This window comes from Bombus vancouverensis, chromosome 11 (genome assembly GCF_051014615.1).
Source record: "Bombus vancouverensis nearcticus chromosome 11, iyBomVanc1_principal, whole genome shotgun sequence".
Classification (NCBI taxonomy): Eukaryota; Metazoa; Arthropoda; class Insecta; order Hymenoptera; family Apidae; genus Bombus; species Bombus vancouverensis.
The window spans coordinates 11,673,320-11,694,215 of NC_134921.1; the positions used below are offsets into that span (position 1 = coordinate 11,673,320).

General features: G+C 28.4%; 3 protein-coding genes across 5 annotated transcripts; 2 read left to right on the plus strand and 1 right to left on the minus strand.

The window, feature by feature from the left end:
* Positions 1-1,330: 1,330 nt before the first annotated feature.
* On the minus strand, positions 1,331-20,271 carry AGO1 (protein argonaute-1). 3 transcript variants are annotated; one of them, XM_033329843.2, is made up of 13 exons: positions 19,825-20,271; positions 17,533-17,649; positions 14,477-14,614; positions 13,708-13,988; positions 13,322-13,628; positions 13,023-13,245; positions 12,809-12,956; positions 12,452-12,694; positions 11,274-11,592; positions 10,643-10,994; positions 10,090-10,423; positions 9,806-10,005; positions 1,331-9,595 (listed from the first exon to the last, which is right to left on the minus strand). In XM_033329843.2, the coding sequence occupies exons 2-13, from the start codon at positions 17,642-17,644 to the stop codon at positions 9,487-9,489; spliced, it is 2,766 nt and encodes a 921-aa protein (XP_033185734.1). In that variant the 5' UTR covers positions 17,645-17,649; positions 19,825-20,271; the 3' UTR covers positions 1,331-9,486. The 3 variants fall into 3 exon arrangements, with proteins under 3 accessions (XP_033185734.1, XP_033185732.1, XP_076478634.1); XM_033329841.2 differs by having other exon boundaries at positions 12,431-12,694; positions 19,825-20,270; XM_076622519.1 differs by lacking the exons at positions 17,533-17,649; positions 19,825-20,271 and adding an exon at positions 15,841-16,043 and having other exon boundaries at positions 12,431-12,694.
* On the plus strand, positions 16,388-18,473 carry mRpL53 (mitochondrial ribosomal protein L53). The gene is made up of 3 exons (XM_033329844.2): positions 16,388-16,590; positions 17,845-17,957; positions 18,177-18,473. Exons 1-3 carry the CDS (start codon positions 16,445-16,447, stop codon positions 18,368-18,370), a joined length of 453 nt encoding a protein of 150 aa, XP_033185735.1. The 5' UTR covers positions 16,388-16,444; the 3' UTR covers positions 18,371-18,473.
* LOC117154668 (uncharacterized) lies at positions 18,623-19,398 on the plus strand. The gene has a single exon (XM_033329845.2). It carries the CDS (start codon positions 18,797-18,799, stop codon positions 18,986-18,988), a length of 192 nt encoding a protein of 63 aa, XP_033185736.1. The 5' UTR covers positions 18,623-18,796; the 3' UTR covers positions 18,989-19,398.
* Positions 20,272-20,896: the final 625 nt, after the last annotated feature.

Genomic DNA, 20,896 nt, shown 5'->3' on the forward strand with positions numbered 1-20,896 from the left:
AGTTTTAAACATTCAATTGGAAGCGGCATTCAATTTATAATATTTCTTATAAGGAAATGGATTCCCCATGAATCAAAAAATACAATCAGCATCATTTTCAATTTTGATTTGATTAACGAAGATTTCTGATATTTTCAGAGAAGAATTTTTCAGACGCTTCCAGTGGTTGTACGAAGGGACTGGGACATAACAATTAGATCTCTTTTGTCGAAGAACTTTATTGTTGTAGTTTCTTTGTCTTCTTTTTCTATTTTATTTATTACATAACGTTTTCTTATCTGACAAATTTTACTTTTACATCCAGTATTCGTAGTTAATAATTAATAATAAAAATAGAATAACACAAAAGTATGATCATTACTTTATACTAAATACTTTTACTTGTTTATTCACATATACATGATTTTAGAATCATAGGCTTTTTGTTTTTATTAATAAATTGTTTATATATATATATATATTATATCTAGTAATTAAAATGTAAAGCGATGAAATGAGGTAAAATTGTATCTTTTACATAAACGATATATATATATCCATAAGAAGAAAAGAAATACTCTATACGTGTACTGGAAATTGAACAATCATTTTGATAATGCACAATATTTCATTCGTAATATCGTACAACGATAATTAATAAATCAGTGCACAAGCTAAATATCGATATATTAAGAATGAAATTTAATCGTTAATGACACACAATGCACATTATTCCTATTGAAAATTAATTGCTAAACACTTATAAATATATTTTATACTACACGTATGTATATAGATGTGTGTATAGATATAGATGTCGGCGTATTGGTATCTTACGATTAATAAATAACATTTTTCCCGGCATTTTGATAAAACTTTTTAACAGATATACTTAAGTACATACTTTCAGTGTGCAATCGATAGTAAACTAGCAACACGTCTCTTAACAAATATCTATTCACCTAAATATAAGCGCCTTATTGTTATCAGTCGCATTTCGACATGTTTTCACGATGAATTTTTCGTATCCCAAGCGCATTGTCCTTAAGGTGACCATCCCCCATCGCAGAATATGTACAATTTGTGACATTTCTATCGTAATTTTGATTTTATTTACAACCCTTTTAACAACCCTTACTCTTTGTAATCATGAACGACCGCGAAGATATTTATTTTTTCATTCCTCCGAAAACTGCAAATTCAGATTTTCTAAATGTAAATACGAAGCAACAATTTGATCGTAACCGACAAAACGACCGAGAAATGAAATAGATGTAACCATTTTAAGTAACTATTCTACTGTAAAATGACAAAAAAGAAAAAAGACATAAGAAAGTTCAAGTGCAAAAAATTAATTTCAGATTGTTTTATTGGTGCTAGAATCCATGTCATAATACAGCTATTTCATATTACACGTATCCGAACCCTCTACAATTCTCTATAACTTCCGTACATTTCGTGTGACTCGTGTTTCTGACAAAATAGATCCGAACAATGATTCCTAAAATTGTCTAGCGAGTCTAAAAGTATAGAATGATAAAAATATATAGAGTGTACATTTATACACGAACGTAAAATCGTAAAACCACAAATGCTTCGTCGTTGAGTCGACATCTTTAAAAATTATACGACAGAAGGAATGTCCGAAATGACCTTGAGTTTCTATTCTTTAAACTTGTCTATTTTACTTAGAAATATGTATCTCCGAAAACTTACCAGACGGTCAACTATGTTTCAACGATGATCATTATATTATATATTAAGGAATTTGTTATACACACATACATGTACTTGGGGATTCACGAGCCAACGTTTTCAAATTTTTGTATAAAGTCATTTCTGAACGCTTCCGTATATACTCGGCTTATACAAAACTTTAAAGACTTAAAACTACAAAAAGAAGCATTCGGGAAAGATTACATCAATTTTTCTAGCTCGACTGCCGTGAAGCGAAACTGCGCACACCTTTAAAATCTAATTAAATATTTTTAAAACCTTCTACATACCGTCTTATTCTTAATTATAGTAATACCCATAATACGAACATTTATTCGAAAGAATCGTCCTATTTTATAATATGTATGTTTAGAACGATAATTGCACAGTGGTATATGTTACAACGATATTTACAGTAGTCTCGGAAACAAACAAATTTTTCCTAAGGTTCCTTGCTCGAACCTTACCTGGATTGTAGAGGGCTAACGAGATGCGTCATTATATTATATAATAATATGCAACTCACACAACACGTTACATACATATTATATAGAAACTGGAATACGTAATAGTTGTATTGTGCAATATGTAAATTTTTATTGTACGTGAAGGTTGGATGTCCAACTACGAAACTCAGAAAATGGTCACCTCGGTTTCTTAGATTTTTTGTTTTCACATACATGTATTACACGTTTCACTCTCGTTCTCGCATTTTCTCTTTCTCTCCCTTTCACTCTTTTTATTTCGAGGTTCTCTATCTTTCTTCCGTGCTCTTTCACGCTCTTTAAAATTTGAAAAATCTGTATTCGCATTAATAAATTCAAACTTATTACTTGCCACGTCGAATACGCGCAGATAAAGCGCCAGGCACTTGTAGATATAAGGAAGATTTATACAATTTTTTCTATCCAGTGGGACGTCGAATTTAGTTGAACAAGGCAGTTTGTAGGACGGACGACGTTGTTCTAATAATGTCACAATTATTTCGATGACGCGTATTTTATGTTTTCTTCTTCTTTTTTTAAATCGTCCTCAAAACGTGTATAAATAAGCCATACGCTTAGCGTCCTGATCGCGTAACGTATCATATTCTGGAAAGTTTACGAGCAAACTTGAGTGAAAATAAATAACAATTTCAAATGATAAAATAATAATGTCCATCGTTCCAAAACCCATTATTTAATTCTAAATTCGATTAAAAAACTAAACAAGCACCTGCTATTACAAAATTATCTATCTGTAATTTGCGAAAGTTCGTATTGTTTAGAACGCAAAAAATAAACATACCAGTAAACGTACATAACATATATTTAAAACGATACAAAACCCAAAAATTACTTCTATAAAAAAATCTTCCATATAAATAAAGCCTTTGAGAAGTGTAATTTTTTGCAAATAAACATTTCGATTATTTCTTTTTGGATTTGTATCTTTTTTTTTTCAAAATCCAACAGGTACAGTAGTATTCGAACGTTTCCCTCGCTTTCACACTCTTAATATTAAAAAAAATAAAAAAAAAAAAAATAAAAACTAAAATAGTTCGCATAAAATGTTAGCCGATAAAAATTTTAAATAAAAGCTTCGAAAATAAGCGGTTGATGTCACGTCTTCGTTACAATTGGCATTTATCGTGGACTTTGACGATTCAAAGTTTCGACCATCGCGTCGCCTTTACCATCTTTTTATTTCTTCTATTTACATTGTTTACTGGTCGACGATACCCTTCGAGACAGCCAATTGTAGTTTAGATGCACTCAACGTCGCTACTTTTACACTCTTCCGATTTATTCATTCGTAATCTTAATGTTTCCTCGCACAATTTTTCACCCGCTATATAGATGTAGTTAATAGAGTAGTGGTCAAAGACGCTGCTTCTAGTCAGCTTACAAAATTAGTTCCTCATTGAAAATTATATGTATAAAACGTTCATCGATTACAACAAATCACTAGACTGGATTGACACGATAATAAATGCTATTTTCATTTTAGTCGATAGATCACATTATATGTAAAGCTTGCAAAAAAGAAAGCCTTTAGCTTGCAAAAGAATCTCTTGTATTTGTTATATGTTTATGTGAATGTGCAAATGTTTGTGATACGTAAATATCGATTTTTTGAAATATCATTAAAGAAGAACAATCCTTTTTCGATAATCGAAACTCGTAAGAGAAAATTTGTTAATTAAACGTACTTTTAATTAAAATGGTTGAATTAACTTTCATCGAAGTTAAAAAATTAACAAATCTCATGAAATTTCCAGAAATCAGTTTTCCATCCATACGATCGATGATAATATTAAGCGTGGATGTGAAAGATTGATCGCTGATGCAATTAAAGGAATTTGCAAACTATCGATATTCTTGTAACGATAGAATTAAAGTCGTCCGAGAGGCTTCCTACAAACGGCAAACGTATTTAATTGCAATTTACATTACTTTGAAATCACAAATTTGCATAAACCTTTCCTTACAGTAATTAAGGTGCTCGAGCTCACTGGTACGAAAGGGTTAAAGAGAGCTCGTGCTTAAACACATAGCAACGTAATAGAAGGTGCGCAAACATCCTCTGAGATCACTGATGAAGAAGCGCGTGTAGACAAGAAATCAGAGCACGCTCAACAAGAAATTATACAAGTTAGCTTAGCCTATAAAGCGTTACTTTTACAGTCGGCTAATTATTATCATTGTCATTAATCATCATTGTTACTCGGTTACCCCCTTATTTCAATATGGTTATTCATGCGATACTCATATTCGCATTTTAAAACGGATTTAATTAGACAACCCTAAAACTACGATACTATATTATGATGAATCATAAAATTCATTGGGAACGACATCACTGAATTTGTTCAGGTTGCTGGCATTCTTAAAGCTAATATTTTTTTGTCATTTATACCCCTAAGCACCTTCACACGTGTATGTTTTTTGAGTGCTTAAGCGAAGTAAACTTATGCTATGATAAAGTTTTAACATTTTCACAAAGAAAAGGATAACGGCTAGTGGTTGGAACCTCGTAGGAAAAGCAAACAAAAAGTATTGGAAAAATATTATACAACTTCTTCGTGTATTATACGAAGCTATCGATTCTCTTGTTTCTTTCTTTATGTAAGTATATAGCGATGAACAGGCCACTTCTTGGACTATGTTTGGAAATATATCGTATATAGAAACATAAAAGAATGAGATTTAAAAGAGAATTCTTATTTTCAACGTTACGAATCTAAACATTACCAAATATGTTTGATTTAAATTAGAGAAAAAGACTAAAACAATAGTACAATCACGTTTAAAACAATGACACGTAGTCTCAAGAACGATCTGATAATACATGTAATTAATACGGTAGATAATTATTTATAAAATACATCCGATGTTTGATACGGTTTAAGAAACAATAAAAAAAAAGTTACGTATATAACATAAAATATAAAAGCAAACTAATTTAACAATTTACTATGTAAAACCATAAAAGTACTAATATACATTCTTGCTTCGGTGCAAATAGTTACCAATGTACATTCTACTGTTTTTGATAACCGTATGATCACTCAAGACATTCAAGTAAGATAAAAAGTTGGTAAAATATTTAATTTAGAAACGTTCTAAAAACGAGATAATAGTTTTTCATTATTTATACACAGTTCTGTATTGTCCGTACTAATATCTCTCTTCGTCACTATATACCCTAATTTCTATTTCCTTAAGACATTACAAGTATTTTTTTACAAGTATTACAAGTCGAATTATTTGCATTTCCTGGAAGTTGACCAATATCCGTTTAACATCGTACTAATCTCGTTAATACAATTTTTCCCTTTATCGTAAACCTACGTAATATTTGTTGAAAATCATAATATTACAACGTCAAGGTCTTTGGTGGCGCTTTGCCAGTTACAAAGGCTAAAAGAAAGAATCACAATTTACCTACATGATTTTGTGCAGAGATAATGGTACAGTGGGATCGATAACGAATTAATATCTATATTCTAAAATGATTTGATAAACATTCAATGGTATCAATAATTCATAATTTATCGGAATCGAACTTGCTTAATTTTTATTAAGTTTATCGTTGAACGCCACTTAAAAACACTGACGATTACGATGATCTTTTGAGAACAAGATAAAGACATATCTCTTTCAAAGACGATACAGCTTATTAATTATATATACGAAATCACGAAAGTCATGATAATAGATCACGAAAATCGATCACTTGCAAATACAATTGATTGCGATGTAACCTGTAAAGCTCTTCGAAATACAAGGATATTTATCGTCACCTTACTCCTGGTGGTGTTGTATAATTCATATCTATTCTTTGCACATGGCATTTGTTAACAAATGCAGTACAGTTAATCTTCACATATGCATATATATATGTATACGTAGATGTATATACATATATACGCATATATATATGTACACATATATATATTGTAGGTATACAAATATAAATTATTTGCCTTATCTTAAAATATTCGGGACTCGTGATAGGAAGTAAATTCTTGTTTTGTGAATAGACTCGGTTATTTTATTATATACTAAGTAAAGATCATTTAATAAACCTGTCTGTCTTTTCTAAATTGCCTCGTGATTTCTTGTAAGTGCAAATTTACAACATGCTGCGTAAATTCATGTACGTTATCAAAATTGAATTTTGATCGAAATATTATTTATTCAAATGTAACATTCTTTTTTATATCAGATGTAAAAGATCGATAAGCAATGTATAACTAATACGTGAATTCATCTTGTTAAAATAAGAATGACAAAAATCGTTCTTAACGTTCCACCTGTTGGCCGCCGAGCATTATTTACTAAATGGGATAGTGATGTATTGATAAATTACTGAGGTATATTTACAAATGGAGGCTAATTCTTGATCGGGCGCAGGAAAATATCAAATGTCAGCGCAAGCCCATAAGAAAAGAATCTCGTTAGAGAGGATTGCTTAGATCGAGATACGAAATGTGAATAATAAAATGACGAATACTTTACTTTAAACTACATAATTGATGAATGCTTTACTTTTGATCTTTTACTTCATCGATGTCAATTTTGGTATTTACTTGCGCACCGATTATATTTACACTGCAACATTTTGTAGCACTTAAATTGACTTAAATGTAATCTAGATCCATATGGCCTTATTACGATTCAAATCGATTCGTAATTCATTAATATTTAAACTTTTCATGTTCTACATTTTGGTATTTTCACACCCGTGAGAATAATAAATTTATTTTCTTTCCATTAGTCAGAACTCGTAACTTCTCTTTTACTTTCTATACTGATTATATTATTTGCTTCTGTTTACCTGCTGCCTTTAATTGCTTGGAACTGATTCAACCACTGAACTATCGTTGTGAACGTTCAAAGATTATATTCAGACCTTTACTCATAATCAAATCATATTTAACAAATTACCTAATCTGTCATAAAGTCAAAAGCTAGGCATTAAACATTATGATTACAAGTGATAACCTACGGCATAGACTTAAATTTATAATTAGAATAAATATTATCGATAGATTAAGGTCCTTTTCATACTTTCCGAGATAATATTAACATTGTATCGCTTGTAAATCTAAAATTAGAATCATTAATGCACAAAGTTCTACAAATTTCACGTGCTAAAATTGCAATTCCAATAATTAATATTTTCGGAATGATCTTTCTCCTGTTGTGTTTTGAGATCTCTATTAAAATACCAAACGTTAGAGTAGAATTTTTGCATTTATTGTCTATTTATAAATTGGCTCCTACATTAAATAAAATTTGTAGAACTCTATCACGGATATTTGTTAAAAACCTTTAACAAGTTCCACAATTTTATAATTTGCCTCGTCGTGCAATGATATGATGTTTAAATGTTATTAATACTGCTCTGTGTTAAATAAAATTAAATTATCATTTTAAAGAATTACCTGTGTTATTATATTTAAAACAACGAAAATTATCAAAAATTTTACTAGTGTATTAATGATTCTAACGATATATAATAAACGATTTGTGGGGCACGTCAATATATACTTATACGCTTCATTGTCCTATCTATTGCCTCTACATTGTAGTTACTTACAAGGCTCTTAACACAATTATTGTTTCGATTAAGATTATTGTTCCATTTACATAGTTCCATTTGCATATGAATCATGAATGATGAATTCTTTGAAATAAAAACTTGAGGACCTTAAAACTCGCATTACACGATAAATAACATAAAGCTTATCCTAATAATTTCTTGTTATATTCTGAATAACTTTGTATTTATTAAATTACCTTATTCTATTCTTAATCAAGTCATTTCCCGTGTCAATAGAGAATCATTATCAGCCAAGATCTAATGCCATATAGGTTTCATTTAAAAGTACTTGCCTTGCTTGAAGAGATGTTTCATATTTCAAACATACAGATAGAAGGTATTCGTTTACCTTCGTCGATATGAATAAAGTACTACCACAGTTCAAGCTACGCAATAATTTTCGCTCCATATACAAAGAATAATGTTTGTGCAACTAAAAAAAAGAAGAATAAAATATGTGTCTCTGGATTTTCAGTTGATAACGTTAAATTGTTTGTATGTGTAACATACTATTCTTTTACATAATTATAATTCAATGATCAAACCATATTTCATTCTACTTATTATTATGAAGAACAATTCTTAATTACATATCATTCATTTGAAGTTTTTCTTAGTCACATGAGAAATTCTTGATCTGTGTTTGTATATAGGTCAATCTTTTAGATATTCTAAACAATCCCAAAAATGACATTAGATTTAGTTTCATTCAAGTTTAAGTCATACAAAAGATATTATTTAGCAAATGTGGCACAATGTTCTTTACGAGACTAAACATATTACATAACACTATGTTTTATCAATTTGCCACAACTTTGAATTTTATTAAAAATTCTTAACAGATTTTGGCCATTGATTTGGAGACCTTCACAATTAACATTTACAAATTTTATTTATTTGTATCTCTCTATTGACAAATCATTGCTTGATGTGGCCAAATTTTTTAATGCTTATGATAAATATGATAGATATGATAAGTATGTTATTTGTAAAGAACATAGTCTCATAAGCATAATAACGAATATGCTGAAGCAAAATAGACTTTACATGCCAATATTTTATAGTCGTGAGTGTGACTTGAAAGTCCACATCTTTTTTATTTTTCCTTTTTACAAAAAATGACTGATACAAATGACAACTATATATAAACAACAAGATAACAGTCTTGCAGAAGCGATTTATACAATCGTGAATTTATGTTGTAATACGATGTTTTTGCATCATACAAATGCTAGAGGAAATTCAACCTCTAAAAAAAAAAAAAAAAAAAAGAAATAAGCGTAATATCCACGGCAGCACGGATTCTTAAATTATTCGTTCATGTGGTTTTTATCGCGAAACTATCCGACAGTCAAGCTGCAACAATCTAAAACATGATTAACTAAAAGCACCTCGTTTAATACCTACTTCCTAACGTGTTAAAAAATCTGTCCAAAACCTAGTCGACAATATATTAAATAAAAAAAAAAACAAGAAAAAGAAAGCTTAATATAAAATTGTTCGACATATTTTTAGGTATTAGGCAGATTTATTTGATTATAAAAGTAAGCAAAAAAGTTGACCACTCAAGAAGATTGTCCAGCATTTCAAGCAGTCTAAAAATATCAACGTGCAAGATATGATGATCATTATCATTTTATGGTATCATTTTTATTATTTTTACTATTTTGCTTATGTGTCTAAGAAAAATTCAAAGAAGAATTATGCAAAGTACATAACCCGCTTTGTGTTTGCATGAACTGTGATAGCTCTTGCCATTGCACCTGGTGTTCTGTCTTCGCTACAGCCAGATTGATGAGATCCTTCTCCACTGAAATTCAAAGATGAAGATTCATGTTGATAACGAATGGTAACACATATGTGATTAATTTATTATTTTCAAAATCTTTAACTATATACTACGTCTTAAAACAGTTGGCATGTTTAATTTTATATTATCATCTTTTAATGCAGCAAATTAATACTTTGCTTTAGCTTAAAAAGAAGATTTTATATAATATCAATATAAAATTTTATGTACCTATCATGCTCTTTTTCTACCAAATGATATCTGGCTCGGAATGCTACGAGATGAGCATAATATGCTGGTGCAGGTATACTAACAGATCTCGTACATCTGACATACGTGTGACATAATTGATACGTTAGAGACTGTAATTCATCACTTTCAAAACGATTATCATCCCATAAAACATGATAATGTGATGGTCGAGACGTGCCCTACAATAAATATAAATAAATGTAATATCTAGGTCAAATGAAACAAACAAAGAAACAGAATTGATCAAGAGTTTTAAAGTTTACCTGGATGCCTTGGTGACTACATAAATAGAAGTCAAATTCAGTTGGATGCGTTATACAGACATCAACTGTTGTACCAGCTGGTATATTCCCGCTTTTACCACTTTGATCTCTTTTTTCCGAACAAAATAGGCGAGTGTGATGTCTCTTCTGGACTACAACAAATGTTATTCCAGGTCTATACTCAGCTTCAAGTTTAATACAAGCTTCTCGAATGGCAGTTAACTCGTGTTGTAAAACATGAAGAAATTGACCTTCTGAGACACCATCGCGATAAAGAATTATCCTAAGTGGTTTATATCCACCAGTGCTTTTATAGAACATAAGAAGGAGTTCCCTTAAAAAGAAATATTTCGCCGTTATTAATTAAAAATAATATATGGCAAAACGTATTTACAGAATATGTTTTGTATTTATATGTATATGGAAAGAAGTAAAAATTCAATGTGCTCAAAATATTTGTTTACTTAATATAATATTTTTTATATGAACATTCTATAAGAGCTTAAAACGTAAATAAACTTGTATTATTTAAAAATTATAACAATTTACTTACCTCACCATTGAACTAAGTTCCTGAATAATTTCTTGCCTATGTTGTTGAACTCTAACAGTAGCTGCGTACCGAGATGGATGAGCATCCATACTAGCAACTACTGCCGCTATGCTAGGCTTTTTATTATCTCCAGCAGGAGGATGAGTCACATCAGCTCCAAAAAATATAACAGGTTCATCAAACACTTTCGGTCTGATAGTGGGTACTAGAATACTATTAATACCACCTAATTTTACATTAATTTTCAAACATAAATTCGACAACGTCTGTGGTGACGTTTTATTTACATTTTTTGCTTGTACACACTGCGTTGCCATACCCAATAATGTATCTCCTACTCTTTTGACTTCAGCTGTAAGCAGAGTAGGTAACATATGTAGACTAATATGTTATTGATACTGTAGAATCTCACATAATGCAAAACATACATTTTACGTTGTAACAACCTCCAATGTTATTTATTGTACTATATACGATTAATTTACTACATTATAAAATTATATAAACTTTTCATCACATTATACTAGCTACTAACAAAATATAATATATATATAATTACTATATATATATTAATAATAATGATAAAATTAATATATGATATATAATATAATATATATATACATATACTTACCATATACAGGTGTTTTTCCAGGTAATATAACACAAACAAGTTGTAATGATGAAAATGTCGCTTTTAGATATCTAAACATGGGCTCTACTTGATCTGGCCCAGTAGCATATTTACAAAAACATGGTTGCCCAATAATTGGCATCCCAGCATCATTGCTTATTCTTTGTAATTGTGCTATAAAATTACGTATTGAATCATCGCGTACAGTTCTTTGTGGAGCGAAACAAGCAATTGCCCAAACTCTAATTTCCACACCTGTGAAAAATTGCTTGCCTCGCATATCCCAAACACCACCATTAGGTATAGCCTGCTGCTTCGTCTTTAAACAGGAAAAAAATAAGATGAAATATATCATTAAATATTACAATGAATACTTTGAATCATAACAAATAAACAAGATGCACCAGTGTTTCTATACAATCCATGCAATCATTACTCTCCTATATTTATCTCTTCTTACCACAAAAATCATATAAACAGTAATTATAAAATAACACAAATAAAAATTTTGAAGAATTACAACAAAAAATCAAAATAAATAACAACCCACTTCATTTCACTATTGCATGGAACAAAACTGATAGCATCAGACAGTATATAGTGATAATGAACTGCAAATGTAATGCAAATTATATATAAAGGAATGAATTTTTTTCTTTGTTGGATGAAATAATATTTGAAATTATTACTGGACTATTCTTGTTGATTTTATAAAAATAATTTATTTCCATTACAGTGACAGTTCATATATCAAAACCAACCAGGTCTAGAACCGATGCATTCATTTGACAACTTTTCGTTTAATTAATTTTTCAATGTATTTGAAATAAAAAAGTTTCAGGCCAAATGTATTATTATCTTAGAAAAAATCTCATTCTATTATATAAAGTCGTATTTATTAAGATTTTTGTTTTAATAAAAAAAAAAATGTATAAATCTCAGAAAAAAGCTTAAGCTATTCTAAAACAAAAATTTTAAACTAAATCATGATTGCAAGAATATTATTCATGTATCTTCAAATGGGAAAAATACATTATAATTAATAACATTATAGTATACAGCACTGCAAAAAATATATTTCTACCAAAAATAATACAAGAGCCTCTGCAAATGTGTGATTTGGCTAGACCTGACTGATTGAGTTGGAAGTTTCTCACCTGTCCACTGAGGGAACTTACGCGCCCTCCATACTGTAGCTTGGGTGGAGGCAAAACACGACCCCTAACTTCCATCATATTGTTTGATATCGTCAAACCAAATTCTTGAACATATGAATCATTATTAAAGTCAGCTCTTCTAACTAAGTTATTTATTTCTCGTTCACGATCTGGAGCAGACCGGGCTGTAGCTTTTATCATAGTAGAAGTCTGCATATCAGTCAATTTCTTGATACAACGTTGCCCAGCAACAATATTACAGACCTAACAATACATATAAATGATACTTCAAGATTATATTATATTACACTATATTCCTTGGAAAAAAGACATAACTTTAAGGATCAAAAAGAGATCTAAATACTAGAATCAACAAACCTCAAGTGGCAAATATGTATGTTTATGTTCTTGTCCAACTTGAAGGCATGGAAGATATGGGTGTCGCAATTTCATTTTATATTTGTCTAAGAAATATTTTGCAACCGTGCACTCGACTGTTTGTCCATTTTCTAATTGTAACGGGAATCTAAAATTTTCATAAATGTTATATGTTTTTAAAATAACATTACAAATTGCTTTTATGTATACTTACGATTGCATTTGAGCAGGTTTACGCGTAACATTACACACTCTATATTTTCGCCTCATTGTCCCACAATGTGTGATTTCAATTTTAAGTCCTTTAATTTCTTTGGTAAATTTAACTCGCTGAGAATCTGTTAAGGGTCTCTTTTGATCACCTATGTCTCGAATGTCTAATACTTCACACATAAATTCTATAACAGGTTGTGCTTTATAAAATGCAGTTGCAGAAACTGTAAAGTAAGTAACATGCACATAAGAAGTGAATACAACATTTATTTTATATTTTATTATAATTTATATATTTACCATCAATGTTTAGCATCATTTTCCATTGGGATGGCCTAACAGATTGATGAAAACCAAACCAAACTTCTCTACCACCACCTAATGGATGGTAATATCCATCTGGTGTACTAAAGAATGATCTACCTACTGGAGTATATGTCATAGATGGTAAATGCCTCATTACAACATCTAAAGCAAGTATAGCGTCATATGGGATTTGTCTTGTACGCCCTTCTAAAGCTTCTTCTAAAGCAAACAGTGAAACTTGAGCCAGCCACTTTATCACCACTCTAAAAACTCTATCTTTACCTTCACCAGGCAGTGTTACCTAAAAAGTGTATGTATTATTAGAAAATAAATCTTAAAAAAGAAGTCTGTATATATATTTTATTATGCATTGTACTTACTTCTAATTCTATTTTGTCCGTACCGATAGGCAAGGGGTCCCTTGTATATAAATTATTTCTGCCATCGAATACGGGTTTAAGAGTTCCAAATATTTTACTATATGCATGAACCATTGTTTCTATTATTTCCCTATTAACTTTACGAGGACATTTATCAGGTTGGATATTAATATCATAATGGTGCACATAACCACGTGGCATTGTTATTTGGAAGTGATTAGCTCTTAAGGTAATTTGTCTGCCTTCACGTCCTATGTTTGGTCTTCGAGGACATGAAAACACTGCAAATATATATTTTAAATTATTTACAAAACAAAATACATAACTGTTATTGACTTGTTAATCCTGTAGTATGTATGACTTAAGTATCTTATTTTCATTTCCATTGAAAATATGAAAATATTTTTTATATAAAATGTCAGCTGAGGGATTTATTTGAATATTTTTTAGATTATTATCTGTACAGATTTTAATATACATACGTTATAAATTTTCTCACAATTATATAGCTTTTTTTTTCAAGAATTATATTGTTACCAATTTTTATATCATGCATTTAATAAAAATATTACATTTTAAAGAAATTTTACATAACAATTTAATGAATGGTTTTAATTTTATAACAAGAAGTATGGAAAATTAGTAACAGGAAACCAAATTCATATATTATTGAGTAATTAAAAGCAAAATTATTATAAAATATGTATACTATCATGCCAGTGCCATATATACTTTTTTATTGTATATGAAATAGTTTTTAAAAACTTACTTGGCAGTTCAGGAGGTTGAGGAGGAGTGTGTGTTTGTTGTGTGGAAACAAGTCCTAAAGAACCTGGAGCTACAACACTACTGCCAGTTGCTCCAGATGCACCAACAGAAGAACTTGTTGTGGGTCCAGGTGGAGGAGCTGAAATAATGTAGTAAACTAATATATTTTTCATATATATCTAATGCATGTAAATGCATATATGAATAATTATTTCTATATATTTATCCTTACAAATACATGTAACAAAATAATTGAAAAACATAAAGATATACTACATAGTTCTCAAAATATAAAAAGCAATAGTTAAGTATAATATGATATATATATACTACAATAAATATTTTGCTATAGCAATATCTGTTATAACTATATTCCTGTATTATAATTAAATTATAAAAATTGATTTAACAAACAATTAATAAAACAATTAATTTGGTAACACCTTCTTCAAGATCTTCCCTCAATTCTCTGTTCTAGTTATTTATTACATATATACTTATATTTTTTACATAATAATTATAAGCAAATGATAATTACAAGTGATATTTTATATAACGCATAGTCAAGTCACCATAATAATTTAATATATATAGAGACTTGTAATTGATATATTAAAGAAAAAAAGATATATATATATCAACAAAAAGTAATAATCTAAGAAAAAATTACAATGAATTTTATTTATTTTTGAATATCAGTATAGAATATTTTAGTTCAATATTATATTATTGACTTCTTTCTTGTTATACTATTTAGTTGAATAGATTAGTTGAATTAAACAAGTTATACTATAAGCTAAAAATATAATGTTAATCAAGGAGGAAATAGCATAACAGAAACTACAAATATGCACATAGAAATTATTTATGAATGTTTTATAAAATAATAAAATCGAAGATATCAATAACACAATAATAGTTAAGTTTAAAAGCGTGTCTATACCAATACAAAAAATTGGAAAGCCTTCATTTTTCATTGGGATTATTATACTTAAAATAATACATTAAAAATACTATAAATAACAAAAAACCATCAGTATTAGATGCATACACATATGCACTCATACGTTATCCGTACATTGACGGATCAGAGTGACGACACATTGTGCCTGTTGAACGAGGTTCATTCGAGGTCATATTTTAAATTTTCCTCGATTCCTTAAACTTTAACTTATCGCTACGGTGAATTTTGTTAGCACGTGCTTGAATTAAAAGAATTCTCATCATTTTGAGGTAATCAAACAGGAACAAAGGATCAGATTTAGTCAAGTAATGAAATTCTGTTCTTGCTTAGAAATGCAGAAAAGGCTATTTTAGAATATTTTGAAATGTTATAAAAAAAAATAAACACATTATAATACTCACGCTGCCCTACGGGATACATTTTTTATGCTGACGATGAAAAATACGAGATAACCACTAATAAATAAGTAAAAAATTCAACACAAAACCCACAGACCACACAACACACTTCTCCAAAATACACACTGCGAACAAGACTGCCTCTTGCAATGGCTGCCACCAACTTGATTCCGATTGATCTTATCTCAACCAATCAGCGCATAGATAATAAAACGATAGTTAATAGTTCTTGGCGTCATCATTCTTTTTTAAATTATTTAAATTTTTCACGTCTGAATAGAAACATGTTAACAGATATTATAAAATTATATACATATAGTATGTAAGAAATTTATGCAACATCAATAATAGATAGGATGTTAGTAACATTTCCATCAGTGTTTCGAAAATGCTAAAAAATGTAATACCTCGAACAATATAAAACAGTATAAAATTTGTTTTCTATATCTCGACTTATTTTAACATATTATTTTACTTTATAATTGTCTTATAATCTAATGATAAATAAATTTTGATTATATTGGCCGCACTGCGTTCAAAACTATTTCCCCTAGAATTGTAACTATTAGTGATAATACTACACGCGATTGCGTGCTTGATTTCCGAAATGTCGATTCCTTTCAATGGAACTCGTACCCGTTCTGCCGGAGTAATATCTGCAATTGCGAAGCACTTGAGAAATTTAACTTTAAAACCAGTTAAATCAATCGACATAAAGTTTGATCCCTTTCATGATAATGCTTTGGAGGCAAGGTTAGTTCAATAAAATTTTGTTTCTTATATATCTTTCACTGGAATTTGATCATAGTACATAGCATTCTTATCTTGAATTTACAATAAACAGTATACAATCTGTAGTTAGTTATAAATTCTTTTTATCTATAATATTTTATCTACTATACTATACTTTTTATAGTATGGCTTGTTAATACATAGTACTCGATTCCCTCTTTTTATTTAAAAGATGCAGCGGAAGTTTTGAATATTATTATCATAAGAAAATATTTTTTTCGAGATTAAAAATATTGCCCCAATAACGATTATGTTTCATTTCTCTTCATAAGAGGTTTGGTTAGTTTAATGACGTCAATATCCTGCGCATGTGTAACGTGAAGTTTCTAGTAACTAGCAGACGATGTCAGTATTTTTAGAAAACGTTGATGATTAAGTTGCTACAATAATATAATAAAAGCATAATATGAAAATTAAGTAGCCTGTCAAATATTGGAATTGAATATTAACAAACGTGTGATGTAATTTCTTATTATACACATTTGAAAAGGTACAGTCGATTTTCATACGCGTTATACAGGGTGTTCCAGCTAAGATATTACGGAACTATTAAAGGTGACGATAAAACTTATTTGATTTATTATTAATTGTTATACTTTTTTATATCGTTGATAGACTATTGAATATTTGAATATTAACTATTGGAGGACAAAATTTCATTTTTTAAATAATGGAATAATATATAAATATCTATGCTTCCCCCATTTAACTATATTATATCTACTTAAAATATTGTTCTACTTTGTGTAATTAATTTTTTGCTTTATGAGATTCTCGATAACTACAATTTTTAATAAAAATTTATTTTAATAGTCTTGTTGAAATGTAAATTTATCACAAAATATATGCTTGCTTTTATTTTAAAAAGTTTCTACTTCTATAATTAGAAAAATAAAAACTCACCACTACACTGTCCACATCCATATGCTTTACCAAGCATGGAAACAGCTGTAGTTATGCGAAGACTACTTAAATCTGGCATTTGAAGTGGTAGTTGTTGTTTCATTTGTGCCATTTTTCCTGAAAATATTATAAACAAGCAAATTAAAAGATAATGCAAGAATTTTCAAAACTAAAATGATAAACGATAGAAAGAAGCTATCTTATTAAACTATTGCATGAACATAATTGTAAATATAAAGATAGACTTAAAGGAGAATATGCATTTAGTGATCTAATATTACATATTATAACAAACATATATTGTATTTGCAGAGATTTTTTATTTCAAATTACAACTCCAAAGATTATTGCAACAAATCCACGTTGTATGGTGAAACCATGCGTTGTCTCTAATTTATCTGAACCCATAATTACATTCAATTTATGTGAGTATCACAATATTTTTTTACTTAAGAAAAATAAGATTAATAGTTTATATCGCTTTTGTTTTTAAAATAAAGATATAGATTAAAAAATTTACAAGTTTATCTAAAAGTGGAATAAATTCACCAATGTTAAATTACAGTAACTAAAATTACAATTAAATTTTATAAAATCTGTTTAAAACAAATTTGATGTTATATCCTAGCATCTGTATCTTTTAGTATCTGGTGATAAAATAGTATGCAAAGGTAAAAACTTGACATCTTTAAATATTTTGGAACTTTACAACAAACATATCACACCTTTGGCTCCACGTGAATCTGAAGCTGGAGTTGAGGACACACAGTTAAAAAGGAAAAAGAAGAAAGCATTTAGAATTAAGCCAGGAAGCAAACGTAGAGGACTATTCTTATAAATTTATTGGCAATTTAATTTGATTATGAGGCATTAAAGAAAAAATTGAATATAAATATAAGTATAAGTTAAAAAATAAAATCTTCAAAGAATAAATGTCAGAATCAATTTTACCATTTATTTAAAACAGTCCAGTTTTCATATTTCACTTTATTTGTGGGATAACAGTGAAAATTAAACCTACATTGTCAATTCATAAAAGTCTTAATCATAATATATTTATTAAAAATTATATTTTGATATTTTTGTTAAGCATTTAAATATAAAACAATTGTTTATATGAAAGTCTGCAAAAAAGCACATTAGGAATTCTTAACAATACAGATTAATTGCTTAATTTTCTTCCTCCTGAAAATACTTTAAGAAAGGTATCTGAATTCTACAGTTCTCAGAATTTTTGAGTTTTATACGATAATTCATTTCTAAAATGGCAAGTCATACTTCAAATAGCAAAAATTATAATATGAAACTTATTGATACCCTCTATAATCAGGTTCCAGCTTTTACAGATGTATTTGATGAAGAAACATGGTATATCTTTGTTGCCTGCTTTGTAGCAGGAACATTTTTAGTTGCATTCATTCTTTCTAGATTTATTACACTGAAACCTGTAGAATAAATTTACAGTGTCGTTTCAAATATCGTAATTTATATTCATAAAGAAGGCATCAAATACATTTTATTAACATTATATTATAATAATAAAATTTTCTATATGTCCTATATAACATGTAAATGTGAAACAATATAACATTATATTACAATAAATTAGAATATATAATGTTATATCGAAGTACTTTCAATTACTTGAAACATTTATTTAGTAGTTGCATTATTTTCTATTATAAAGCATTAATTAATTACTTTTATGTATGTAATCTTTTGTGCTTTGATCATGCAACCTATCAGATTAATGCTTATACAAAGCTTTCATAATTGTATTTTTGTAATTTTAGTGAACATTAAATAATCTGTATCTCCAATGTAATAAAAGTTATCTAATATTTAATAATAAAAAAATGGACAAAATATCATTGTAATATTTAATATAAGTTACAAACAATGTCATAAATCATTATGATTTACTATGGATTTACTATGATTTACTATGGTTTTATTTTGTAATTGCTTATAATTGATGAATTATTAAATCTGAGAATTTAATATTTTAATGATCATATAGTTTTAGTTGTAACTGGGATTATATTATAAATAAAAAGAAATTATTTTTATATTTATTGATAATTTATAATTTTAATTCATGATATTGTATTATTTTGTAATACTAAGATTGATTTTAATTCTTAAACTATTTAATATAAAACTTTACAAATTTATTTACAAATTAAAGTCTTTTTCATGAATGTTTATAGTTATAAAAACGTTACTACGTCGCACGCGTATGTTTAAATACGTATACGATTAAATGTACGTATAAGAAATTTAAAAACTCACCTGTTTTATAGAAGTAGTATTCAATTTATAATATGCGGAATAGATAAACACTGTTATCGAATTCACATAAACATTATTTTTTTATATAGAAACTTCACGGTAGTGTCTATGCACTGTGTAACAGTTTTATATATAGCACTATAAAAGACACATCTTCCGTGATGAAATATAATATAATAATAATTTATTATGCATGACAATAATTAATTATCTACGTGAAAAATACATGTTATATAAAATTAACTTTTTGTATTATTTTCGATAAATGCACATTTTCAAAACAAGAAAACATGTACATATACAGAAATTGTGCCGTAAAACTATATCGTGCTTGAAATCTACAGCAAATTTCAATAACTATGGTTTATACGCTACAATAAGTAGCTTTTAAACATTAATGTTTTGTATGCATGCAGCTATATACGAACATATTTATAAAAAAAATATACGAAGAATGTACGCATAAACTACATTTGGTATTTAATACGCAATTAAGGAATAGATAAGTAACTATTTTATAGAAATATTTTCGTACATGGAATAGTTCAAAACTTTTGTTAACATTGTTTAAGTTTTTCTATCTGAAAATTGAGGAAAAAGACTACCGTTGTTTTGAACAATTTCTGCGTAATTTAGCGAATCGATTACATTTTCTTTTCCCTCGTAAGATTAAAATGCATTGTTTTCTTTAAGTTCACTTGAAAATAAGAATCATTCAACCTTCACATATGTTTACACGTATATACAATTCATGATCGTATATATCCAACGTGTTGATATACAGTTACATAGCATAGTTTGTTTTCATTACTGGTAGTCCAACAAAAAAATTAGGTCGTTGAACCAATCAAACAAAAATATTATAAGAAAAAATGAATAAATATAAATTTTCAAACAAATAAAATTTTCTTGAAGCATGTATTTCACTTAAATATAATATAATTTATTTAATTAGAATTTTACTGTTGTCTAACCTTAATTGTTTATTTTTCTCAATTTCCAATGTATGCATAAAATGTTTGGTGTGGTTTGTAATATGATGTATTTCTTTATAGAACAAAAGTTTACACGA